A 12,776-nucleotide genomic window follows, 5' to 3' on the forward strand; every position below is an offset into this window, starting at 1 on the left:
AACATGTCACAGTTTAAGGAGTACTTTTTGAAGACTGAACTAGAAACTATTATTTCCTTATATGTGTGAGGATATTTGAGTAACTAAATGATAAAATACCCTGAAAATGCAAATCCAGTGGCAGAATGTGTAACAGAAAACTGACATTGTAAATGAGTAGAATAGCTGCAAAGGCAGGCAGTTTACATAATGAACATAAACGAGATTGTCTTTAATAACTTTGCTTGAAAAATCCTGTTTAAAAGATTCCTGTGGTATTCTCTGCACCATATATTCTGTATATATAAGGTAAGATAAGTTGCTCTCGAAGTGTAACTCTGTAGATATTCATGTCCACCACTATTCCCATACAATGAGATCATTTTTGTGTCAAGAAATGAAATACTCCAGTATTCTTTGACATTGCTGCCAAGTAGCACACAACAGTCTGCGTGCATACATTAAATTTTCTCAGCCTCTTGGTCAGTGGCCAGATCCTGACTACTGAGAGGAATGGCTGGCCTGTTTCCACTCCTGTGCCATGGTAATTCACATGGTCAAAGCAGGTCTTACAGAAGCAACCCTCTGTTTGCTGGTTGTGACTGTTAGAGCCATTTGGAGATTGCCGGGGGATGAGTTGAACAGCACTTTCTGAGCTGTCTTTGACCCAGAACAAGTCCAAGTAGAGTGGAGGCATCAGGGCAGAGAGTGCTGACATCTGAAAGAGAGTTGGCTTGAAAATGGCCTGAGGGGTTCGGGTCCCTGGGCTCACTCCTGGGAGTCACAGCTGAGCTGGAACCTTACCTAGTAGTCAGTGAGGGTAGTTTTTTTTGTGTCTTGGGAAGAGAAGAGGTGCAGTTAGGGAAGGAAGTGCAGAAGAATGCAGTAGGATCAAGACAAGGAGTAGTACAGTGGTGAGATGATGTGAAATACCTTTAGTTCATGATCCATGCCTTTCACAGACAGTTGCAAACCAAACCGTGGAGGTTCAGTTTTTGTTAGCATTGGAGTTTCTTTGTGAGGGTGAAGCTATAAGCTGGAGCAGGGTCTAGGTCCTGCAGGGGGGCTGCATCCTGTTTTGGGACCACCCAGCAGCCTGGGTAAACACAGGAGTGGTAGCATCTCATGGCTCTGCTGTACTGCCTGTGTATGTTTGCCTCTGACTTCCCTCCTATCCCTCCTTGAGAGGAGGCAGGAGTAGCTGGTCCCAGCTGGTTCTGTACTGGTCATTTGCAAGGACTGAGAGATGCAAGTGGTTGATTTTGCTGTATTAACTGAAGGGAAGTGATGACCCAGTGAGGAGTTCCTGTGGTGCACTGCTTGGCTCTTGAAAACCCAGGCCCTTAAACCCAGTTGACATTTCTGACTTTTCATGGGGAAGTATAAACAGGCAAAACAGTACTAGGCATATTTAAGGATCTGGTTAGTGAGAGATGCCTCTGCCCAAATTAAGACTCAAAAGAGACCATGTGCCAAACTCAGCAATATGGATTTTATTTAACAATGAATGTTAGGTACAGAGATAGAAAGAAGTAAGTTCCTCCTGTGGCCTAGACAGTGTTTGAGACAGGCAACTCTGCTCTTTAAGTCCTTACAACATATTGGTTTTGTCATGGTGGTGATACTACAACCTGTTGCAGTGCTGACAACACTTTCGGTGAAGAAGTTATTCTTAATTTCCAAACCGAACCTCCCCTGGCACAACTTGAGGCCAGTTCTTCTTGTCTTATTGCATGTTACCTGGGAGAAGAGACCAACCCCCACCTGGCTACAACCTCCTTTCAGGTAACTGTAGAGTGATAAAGTCTCTCCTCATCCTCTTTTTCTTCAGACTAAATACCACCAGCTCTCTCGGTGACTTCTCATCAGACTTGTGCTCCAGACCCTTCACCAGCTCTGTTGTCCTTCTCTAGATACATTCCAGCACCTCAGTGTCTTTCTTGTAATGAATAAGATCCTTTTACACTTTTAGCTTTATTCTTGTTCCTGACTGCAGGAGGTTGGTGACCTCTCATTGCCAACATATAACCAGTTTGGTTTTTCTTCATTATTATGTGAATTAAATTTATGGAACATTACCAGAAACTTTTGGACTCTGATTCATGAGCTTCTGGATACTATTTGGTTAACCAAACTGGAAATCAGATCAACCTTGACAATGCAGAGATAACTACTTCAAGATGCAAGATAACTACTTCAACTTTCATTTTTTTTGCATTAATTTTGTGTGAATGAGTTTTCATACAGATATGAAAAAAGAAGAAAAATTAATTGTTAAATTATTAATTGTAAAATTATTATTCATTATAAAATTATTAATATGTTAAAATTTGCATTTTCATAATCACAGTTCCCAAAAACTGCATTTCTCTGTCATTCTTTGGTTAACAGTTCTTAAATTACTTGGTAAGAGACATTCTAACATAAAAATAATTTACTGTGAGTTTTTAATTTGAAAATTCTTTTACAGTGAGATATATTCTGTTTTAGATGATACTTTTTTCAATTTTTAACTGTCCTTTATTGACTTGGGTTTAATTCCTGAGTAAAAAAATAAGAACATAGAGGCAGAAGGATAGTCATTGCAAAACATTGGAAGCTTCAGGCATAGCTGTCTCTCACAATGTTATTCTCTATGTACCTTCTGATGCCAGTGGCCCAGCACATGTATCATTCCTTCCTTCCAGCCCAAGTACTAATGAGCGGCAGACACACTGAGCAGCAGTATCTGATTAAGTGCATCAGTCAACACAGGTCCAATTTTAGCTTCATTCTGCACTAAAGTGGTGTGTCTCCACTGGTTGATACGTCACGTTTCTGACAGCAGGAATGTCAAAGTTAAACAAACCTTGCAGAGTTGTAAGCTTTCTTTCTCTGTGCTTGTTTTTACTGGGACTTGGTGGTTGTCAGCATGGGCTTGTATGTGATTAAATTGTTGTAATAGTTTCCTGTGTGAACACTCCATGCTCAGAAAGCATTTGTGTGATTTAGCTTAGCCTGTTTTAGAAATGCTTATGAAAAGAGCTGGTTTGGTTATCTCTGCAATTTTAAATTCAAATGCTCACTTTCTTGCGTTACAACAGTTTTCCCATTATAGCCTGTGAGTCCTTATTCTCCCACTGTCAGCATCCAGACTTAGTTTTGTTATGGCTGTTTATAAGCAGAAACCATCTGTACAAAACTTCCTTGTCTGTTTTAGAAGAGCTAGTTAGAACAGGGGATGGGGATCTCCTACTGCATTTATTTTATAAATAATTAATAAGTTCTCGCAGTAAGTCAACTGCCAAAGTTGCTCTCTTTCTTCATGAATGAAAGAGGGAGATGTCCTTTGTACAATGACTGTTTCAACAGAGTTTATTGACCTCTTGAAAAACTCACCGCAAAACCGTAGTCATTTTGTTAATACTTAACCTAAAGGCACATCTTAGGACAAAGTGAAGTTTTCTTGGAAGAATCATAATGTAGCAAGTTATGAACAGTGTGAAATTTATTCGTCTAGCATCCCTCCTGTTCACGCCTCCTATCTGGAGTTGTAGCATTTTGACTGTGAACAACATAGAGTGGTAAAAATGAAAGAGCTCTTGTGCAAAGGGATAGAAAGTGAAGACATGAATCAGTACTACTATGTTTTGTCTGACAGCCTTTGGTGGTAGGGTACATTCTCCTTTTCTGGGAATTTCCAGACAATTTCACCTTGCTTCTTCAAAGCCCTGTGTGCCTCCAAAGGTGTTGAAAGCTGGACCTTGAGGTCCCCTTGTGTTGCACTGTATGCTGCACTCTTCCTTGAGCAAGCCTGGGGGGGAAAAAAACCCCTTTTTAATGGAAATCTCACATAATGCCCTTAAGAGAGGTGTGTCAGGTTTGTTCTTTAATACCCCTTTGGGGCAGGGGAGGGCAAGCAAAAATTAACTGCTTAATAATCAAACAAAATCAAGCAACATTTTGAGAGGGTGAGCTGTTCCAAGTAGAGAAGAACTTCAGTGGATTTTTTTTTTAATAGTGAGAACATTGATGGCTAAAGATTAGAAAGTTCTTTCTTGGGGAAAGAAAGATTGGCAAAGGGTTTGGCAAAGTATGTTGTCACCTGATGAAAAATTAAACTGCTATGCTAAAAGAGAGAGTATAACTTTTGTTTTCTTCACAGAGATCATGCAGTTTTAAACTGTACTGAAGAAGTTTGTACAATACTGTTTTTTCATGTATAATTGAGTCTTACAGAGAACTTAAAATCTTTCCTTGTAACTGAAAGTTAAGGGTCCTTTATGTTGTTGTTAGTCAAGTAGGATTTGTGTGGGTAGTTTCAGGGGACATTTTTACTTTTCACTAAAAACAACTCAGAATTTGATTTTTAAAAGCAACCCTTTGACAGAAATTAATCAGCCATTTCTAAGTAGAAGCTGATGAAATTTTGTAATCTACACCATTTCCTCTAGTTATGCAGTCACATGGCTGGATATCACATATCCAGTTGGAATGTTACTCATTTGGCTGAATCAGTTTTCCTGATAAAAGCTTTGCATTTGCAAATTTTTGTCCCATGACAGCTATAAACTTCTGAGTGTTGCTGCTTGAATTTCATGCACTTTGTTACCTGAATCTCTTACCAACCTTCTTTTATTTACTGTTAGACTGTCCTGGATATACTCTCAACACTACCTTTACTTCTGTTCCTAAGGACTCCAGCACTGTTCCTGCCTGTGTTATATCACTTCCTCAGAAATACATTGGAACACTCAGAGTATGAGTACCCCCTTTCTCTCTTCTGTTACTTGTGGAATGTGCTCTGCTCAGCAGTTATGATGGAAGAACATGGGGAGGCAGACTTTTCTCAGAGAGCACTGGATGTTACTAGGTCTCAGACTTTTCAACACTTCTTGGGTATTTCTGAAGTGGTGGGCTCCTAGTCAAGACTTCCATTTCTGGACAACAGGCTGCCTGGGATTTCTCAACAAATCTGAAATCACTTGTAACACTTTACTAATTCGAGGGAAAAGCAAGGTAGTTATTGAACTTCAAAATTAAAAGCTTAACAATCAAAATTTGGAGACATAAAAGCAGAAGTATAACTATACTTTGTAGCCGCCTGTTTGTTAGTGTAGGTCTAAGAGGTTCCCTCTCTATGCTTCATCTGGCTAAGAAAGCTGCCAGGAGACTTAACACAGCAGGGATCCAGTCCTTAGATGTCACCTGTCCAGGCAACATACCCTGCACAGGAGGATATCCATCACTGAGGAAAGACGTTTGTCTGCAGAATCCTGTGGCTATCTGGCACTGATTTTCACAATTTGAATCTCTTCTGAGTCTTTCCTGCAGTACAGAACCTCACGTTTAACCAGGACTCCAGTTTTTTCCATGGGGGTTGTTCGCCATTACAGCCTCTGTGACTTTAAACATTTTTAACTCCAGTGCTATCAGCTGCCCACACAATTAGCAATACTTTCTGCTAGCTGTAAACACAAAGCCTGACAGCTGGCCTAACGTTTATTTGGCCATAAACAAGTCACTTAACCAGCAGTCTGAACAGAGTTTTTTTGTTCAGGTAGTTGCAGGAAAGGTTTTTCTCAGCACAAACCCCTTAAAAACGCAGATAATGAGAACTGTGCTTCACAGAAATAAGAATGCTGAAAACCATGCAAATGTACGAAAGAGACTAATGAATATAGCTCATAAATAGCCCCTCATTGAGGTAGAGATTGCTGTAGCTGAACAAAGATTGAGGGAGACAGCTGGAGTGATGCTGCATTGTGGGTTAGTGGGGTTAGGGTAGAGGTCATAGCAGCAATAGTTCATTGCTGCTGTGTACAGCACACTTGTGCACTGTGGCTCAGTTCTAAAAGTGCGAAGTGGCTGATGCTATTTTGTTTATTAAAGTGGCATATTTCAATTTTACGTAAATGTGTTTTGAGTACCAGCACTTCTTTCTCTAGGCATCTTTCAGACTGACCTTAACATATAGGATAAACCAAGATACTAATCACATTTTACACTGAGAGATACATTATACGCATCACTAATAGTTCAATGCTGCCTCATTTTGCAGAAAAGCAAGGTGCCATCTTCTGTCTGCACTTGGGTCTTCTAAAAGGCAAACAATGTATTCATGACAAGGGTGTAGCAGATCTACTGATGTGAACAAAAGATTTGGGGCCTAGCTGCCGGGTCATCCATTCCTCAAGGGAAGAGTGGTCTGGGTAACTGTTCCTCAACACTTGGTATTGCTGGGAGGAGGAAGTAGTAATGCTGGATAACTGTCCTCTGCCAAACAGCAGTGGGGATGATGCTGGAAAGGCTGGAAGCACTTTGAGGCAGGAGCTGTCTTTCTGGCCTGTGGATGTGCTCCATCTGGAACAAGGACATGCTCTTCCAAGAGTGAGATGCCAAGGTACTACTGCAATATATGTAATAGAAACAGTTCTTCCTGATCCTTCTTAGGACTCAGGAAATCCCTGCACTGTAGAAGTGTTTCTGTGGATTATGGGTTGGAAAAATGCCAGCAGCTGCTGTTGAACTGGCATCTCATTTATTTTTCGGGCATGGAGGTATTTACATCCCTGGTATTTCCCTGGTAACATTCAAAGCCTAGACTGAGTGGAGACTAATTAGCCCCACGGAGCACAGTGCAAGGTTGCTAACAACTCTACACAGCCAAGACTTCTTCCAGAAAAGATTTAGATGCACAGATCCCAAAATTAAAGTGGAAGCAGTAAGTGTCTTGCCTGTCAGTCAGGCAGGATGACAGCAACCGAGGAGCCCGTGGCTGCCTGCCCTCCTGGTATTTAGATGACACCTGCTGGTCAAGTGTCCCCAGTCATTGAAGATATTTTCCACACACAGAACAAGGCAGTCTTGGATGTGTCATAGCACTGAGCTTAATGTGCCATCCTGATGAGAAAAAGGCTGCCTGTGAAGAAAGGATATCTCTATCTTAAACTATCAACTTGTGTCATTAGAGAACTTAGAGCCAAACCATCAGGAAAGAACTCCTTGAAAATAGCGTCCCCTATTCAAATTTTCTTTTTTTTTTTTAGCTTATCTCTGTCTCACAGCGTAATCCCTAGCATTTGAATAATGTTAACTTTTGGATGGATGTTTAATCCATCTGGGGAGATTCAGAACTCTGCTGAACAGGGCCCTTAGCAGTCTGGTGTCACTTCAGAGTTGGCCTTACAGTGGGTCAGGTAGGTGTAGCCAGAAGTCCTGTGATGCTGCCATTCTGTCTGCAAGTGTTACGGCCATACACTTCAAATCAAGCTTGAAAATTTGTTCAAGACAGTGTTGCTTCTCACTCTTCCAGATACCCCCAGCTTTTTGAAACAGCAGCAGCTTCGAAGGGAGAGGTGGGAACAAAATCACAAAGCTGCCAGAAAGGTTTCTCGGCGCTCTGTCAGCAAGGAGCGGTGGGTGGAGACACTTGTGGTTGCAGACAGTAAAATGGTTGAGTACCATGGAAGTGACCACGTGGAATCATATATCCTCACTATAATGAATATGGTATGTACAACATTTTGAGGCCTTTAGATAGACAAATGAAACAAACCTGAATTTGATTATGTTGCTGATCTCCTTGAAGTAGGTCTGTAACATTGTTCACAGAGAGAAATGTGATATAATTCATGTATATATTATTGAAAGTCTGTATTTTAAAGTATCTTTTACCTTGTATTTTGTGTAAACACGATTTTTCACTGGATTTTAAGCAAGAGAAGTCTCACAGCTATAAAAACCAGCACTTTCCACTGATAGTCTCTGTCTCCCCTGGAATCTGTTGCTCAGTGGTGATTTCAGATTTTTTTGCTACAGCAGTAGAGAGCAATTCTACAAGTTTTAAGCATATATCTGTGCATGAGAAAGGCACTCAGGAGCACTCTGGTATTTTAGCAAGAGCTAAAATAAGAGTTTGTTACTGTACTGGTCACAAATCCAACCAGCAGTGTAGGAGCTATTATGAAACAAGTTAACCCTATCCCAGTTAAAACAAGTACAGTTGTTTTCCCAGGTAAGTATCTTGCCTAGAGTGTAAAGTTCACATTGGAGAAAAGAAAAGTTGAACTTTGCGTGCTTTCCTGTGTGGCAAGTTTCAAAATATGATTTGTTCTGAGAAAAGCCGTAGCATTTTGTGAAACTACCTACAGATATGTCTTCTGTTATTATCTGTATGGTAAATATTGACCTTGAGAGTCTACTGGGGATGTGTTCTATGTGGTTATCATGGCAGATATGTAATAAATGCTAAGTTATCACAGTATATCACAGTATAATTTTAGCCATGTTAACTGATCTGTCCCTTATGTTTATACAGTGTGTTCCTAGCTGTGCCCCAATGAATCTGACTAGCTGCTGAGGCAGTGAGTCTGATTAAACAGGTACAAAGGTTGTTTGAGCCCATGAGGTTTTGTCCACACAGGGAAAAATACGTGGAATAAAAGCCAGTCATTATCAGGTTCCGGAACAAACAAGTCTCAACATTTTCTCTGTGGTCTGACCTTAGATGTTAGGGTTACTTAAAATGTTTCAGTATTCCCCATAAAGTACCTTGAAAAAGACCCATATCCAAATCAGACCTTTGTGAACATAATTTCCACTTTATTTTGATAATTTCTTCTTTAGTGTTCTTCTCCATAATAGTTTTGATCCAAAGGCAATCCATTTTGTTCATTCGTATCTCCTGTGATAGATGGCATAGGTCACATGTAGATAGGTTGTGAGTATCATCATTCCTCCTGCCTAATTCAACATTGTAAGGATGTTTATGGCAATTGGATCACATTTTTGCTGAGTTCAGTTCTTGTACGGTTTTATGTGTAGTCTTTTTTTAATGGAGTCATTATCCTGGCTTTTGTTCTTATCATCCTCTCCTGTGCTCTGAAAACACAAGACTGTTTCTCTTTATTTGTACTCTCTAAATTTTGCCTTTGTTTTTGCGACAGAATCTGATTCCTGTTGATTTAAAACAGAACAATTTGATGTACTGGTTTATTTAGACCCTGAAGGGACCTCTCCATCAGTGTTATGTGACTGTAGATGTGTTCTTTTCTGCTAGAGTTTTTTAAGAACTCTGAAGTTTTTGAAATGGAAATGGACACAATATAATCTTCTCTGGGCTTTTGCTCTCTAGCTTAGTAACTTTTGTATTATCACTTATTTGGCAGAGCTAACCTTTGCAGTAGTTCCAGCATTTATTGCATTTCAGTAAACTCTCAGTGAAATGCATTGAGGATTTAAAAAGCAAAACAACATCCCCACCCCCTGATGAACAGTATACTAGAAGTAAATGTCATATTTTCTCTCTGAAGTCGTGTTCTGCTATAGAGGAATCAGTTAATCTCATACCTCCTGGCTCTGGCACAGGTCACAGGGTTGTTCCATGATCCAAGCATTGGCAATGCAATTCACATTGTGCTGGTCCGGCTCATCCTCTTTGAGGAGGAGGAGGTAAGGTTTTTATTTACCTTGAAATATCGCTTATAAAACTTCTGAGTTCAACGTATTGAGCTGTAATCATATTTGCTTAAAATAATGTGTTAATTTTACTCTGTTGATAATATTTGACATGTCTGGTTTTAGAATAAATGCTGCCCTGTATAGCAGTGATGACTTCGGGTATTTCTGCACAGAATTGCCTGGGAAAATATAATTAAAACAGGCAAGTTAGGAATGGGGAAGTGGAATCTGCCCAGCATCAAAAGAACATAAGATGCCATGGAAGACTAGACGAGAAGCAGAAATTACACATCAACATTCAGGATCTAATTATCTAACGCTGCCCGAAATGTATTGTAAAGTGTAGTGCTAGAGTATTTGCAGGTCTCTGAAGAATTAAATCTCTTACTGTGCAGTGTTCAAACACACATTTTTCTTTTAAAATCTCTTTTGAAGCAAAAAATTGAGGACTGAGTAGATGTTAATTCCTGTAAGATAGCTATATATTGGTAGTTTCCACTGCCTTTCTTTCACAAATATGTTGCTACATGCCTAAAAAAATGCTGATTGTAATAATTTTATAGTTATTTTTAAATACTGTGCATGACATAGCTAGCTGTCACTGCAGGAACACCTTAAATGGATTTTCTCAGTGGCTTATGATTTATAACCACAAGCCAGGTGGTCCCAGTGTTGTTGAAGGGGGTAAACCAACCCACAGGGCCAGATTATGTCTTCAAAAATATTTATTGTAATGGAGTCTGTCCTTATAGCCAACAATCATCAGTTAAAATGTAAGTATATATGGCCCAAACCCTCTAATTTGCGTCTGAACAGGACAATTAGGACCTGATGTCCATGGTGAGCTCCAACTAAGTTAACTTGCTGAATTTCGTGGTTGTTTTGATACACACCGATACTGTTCGGTTGAGGATGGCAATGTTGGAGGTAACAATGTTGGATATCTTTCAAACTTTTGTTTTAAGTTACCCAGAAATTCCTATCTGGTAACAATGTATACTTAGATGCTTCATAAAAAATGAAGGGAACTGAAGCAAGATAAAGTGAATGTCCAAGACCAGAAATTAGAAAATTCGTTTTTTGAATTAATTTATTTTGCATACTTTTCATTTCAGAATTTTCAGTCATCTGCATGTAAACTGTATAATAATAAGTTGAGTAAGAAACGTTATGACTCCATTGTTTCTCTTTGGAATAGAAAAATATTGTGAAATAAATACACTGTGAGGAGCATAGTTGTTCCCTGAGCGTGACAGTGTTCACATAACATTTAGGGACAAACTCAAGCACGAAGGCCCACATTAAGTAGGCTTCACCTCCTCTTTAGAGGAAAACTTGATTTCAGGACAATATAATATGTTTGAAAGTTTCAATTCAGTACTGGATCTTACGAAGCTCACTTACCAAAAAATACATACATTTCTACATGTAATTCTTCCTTTAGCTGCACCAATTACAGAAATTTCAACATTTTAACTTAATATTCAATGTTAGATAAATAGATGTCATTGCTCCTAATGATGGCTCTAACTTCAGGCAAAAGCACAATCAATTACATTTCAGTGATTACCCATTTTCACAGCTGAGTTCACTGAGATGTTATTACAATGCAGTATGGTCTTTACAATTATATTTTCCTTCATTTCCCATTAGCAAGGCTTGAAGATAGTACACCATGCTGATAAGACATTAGCCAGCTTCTGCAAATGGCAGAAGAACGTCAATCCGAAGAGTGATGTCAACCCCACGCACCACGATGTGGCCGTCCTCCTCACCAGGTATGACACCCCTTTGCCATCAGCCCCTGACTGTTGTTCAGTTGCATTTTTTTGGTGATGATATGTGTTTTTGTAAGCTTATGGCATCAGTTAGTTCATCCTGCATAGAACTCAGTGAAGTGGTCCAGTGAAGACACGTTGTTCCTGAAGCACAATGGTAATGCAGCAGTAGCACAGGGTGAGCGAGTCTGACGCTGATAGAGCAGAGGATGCGAGTCGTATTTTACAAACATGGTTGAAGTTAGGCCTAATGTACTTCTTAAAGGGATAATTTTTAATTTGTTTTCAAAATACTTCTAACACTACGTTTGCATATGGGTTGGAGGTGCATCTTAGTCACAAAATTGAGATCTGTATGTCCTGAGAAATGAGCAATGTGCAGAGGTCATTTCCCCTACCTGGTTCTATCTCATTTTGTGCTCATTGACTTCTCTATTCTTCTTTGAGGCAATGTACCAAAACAAAGTAGAACGTAGACGAACAACTCCTCAAGTAATATACAAGTGCAGCTCAGAATGGAATAGTATTTTGCAAAAATGGTGTACTTTATTTTTAAACTTTAAAGTATATGCTTTTTCAATATCTCCATATATAAGGAGAAACAAAATATTTTTTATGTGTGAGCAAGGGAGGAACAGAAAACCTAAGGTGATGTCTGAGATTACAATGGGAGTTTGTGTCATGGCATGAAATGGGACTTTTGCAGGTCTGTAAAAATGGATTAAGTCTGCACACAACTGACAGAAGAGATTGGGGCTATGGTCTGAAAAAAATAGTCCTAAGTTAAAATCTGCCAGGCAAAAAACAAACAAACAAACAAAAAATCTCAAGTGATTCAGCAAAAAAAAGAGAATCACAGAATCATTTAGGTTGGAAAAGACCTCCAGGATTGACAAGTCCAACCTCTGACCGATCTCCACCTTGTCAGCATTATTTTTGGTCAAAAATTTTAGAATAAGAATGCGAAATAAGATCTCACAAAGATGCATGATTTACCAAATAAAAAGGCTTCAAACAGTTCACTTGAATGAACCTGAGGCATGATGACTTTAATAAACAGTACTTCAAAATCCTGTTAGAGTTGGAGGTTCTAAAACTTTTTCTTATGTGGGTTGACAGTAAGTGTATGTATTTAGACACTACAATTGGCTACAAATTGTAGCAGTATGATGATAGTAATAGAGCAAATGTATGTTGTTGCATATATGTTTGTAAAATGTTATCACTACGCTCTGCTTAAAATGCAAATTCACACTGATACATTACAAGGTGGAGACTTGTCACCCAATGACAGTGACACTCCACAGCTGGTTTTAAGCACTTTAAATGACACATCTCTTTTGTGATTCTAGAAAGGACATTTGTGCTGGCATGAATCGTCCATGTGAAACCTTAGGTTTGTCTCACCTGTCAGGCATGTGTCAACCTCACAGAAGCTGCAACATCAATGAAGATTCTGGCCTTCCGTTGGCTTTCACTATTGCTCATGAACTTGGACACAGGTATAGCAGACAGTGAAGGGGGGGACCTATCTGAGCTTAGTATTTGCATGTTAATACTCAGATTGCCAGATAGACA

At 39.4% G+C, this 12,776-nt stretch overlaps 1 protein-coding gene across 1 annotated transcript in view; it reads left to right on the forward strand.

Annotated features, from left to right (window-relative positions):
- ADAMTS12 (ADAM metallopeptidase with thrombospondin type 1 motif 12) overlaps window positions 1-12,776 on the forward strand; it is a 137,592-nt gene that overhangs the window by 63,130 nt on the left and 61,686 nt on the right. Inside the window, exons 4-7 of the mRNA XM_029961522.1 lie at window positions 7,274-7,470; window positions 9,328-9,411; window positions 11,074-11,198; window positions 12,551-12,700. Of these exons, the coding sequence (XP_029817382.1) occupies window positions 7,274-7,470; window positions 9,328-9,411; window positions 11,074-11,198; window positions 12,551-12,700 (556 nt within the window). The remainder of the gene's footprint in view (window positions 1-7,273; window positions 7,471-9,327; window positions 9,412-11,073; window positions 11,199-12,550; window positions 12,701-12,776) is intronic.

This window comes from Manacus vitellinus, unplaced genomic scaffold (genome assembly GCF_001715985.3).
Source record: "Manacus vitellinus isolate BGI_N305 unplaced genomic scaffold, ASM171598v3 scaffold_36_pilon, whole genome shotgun sequence".
NCBI lineage: Eukaryota > Metazoa > Chordata > Aves > Passeriformes > Pipridae > Manacus > Manacus vitellinus.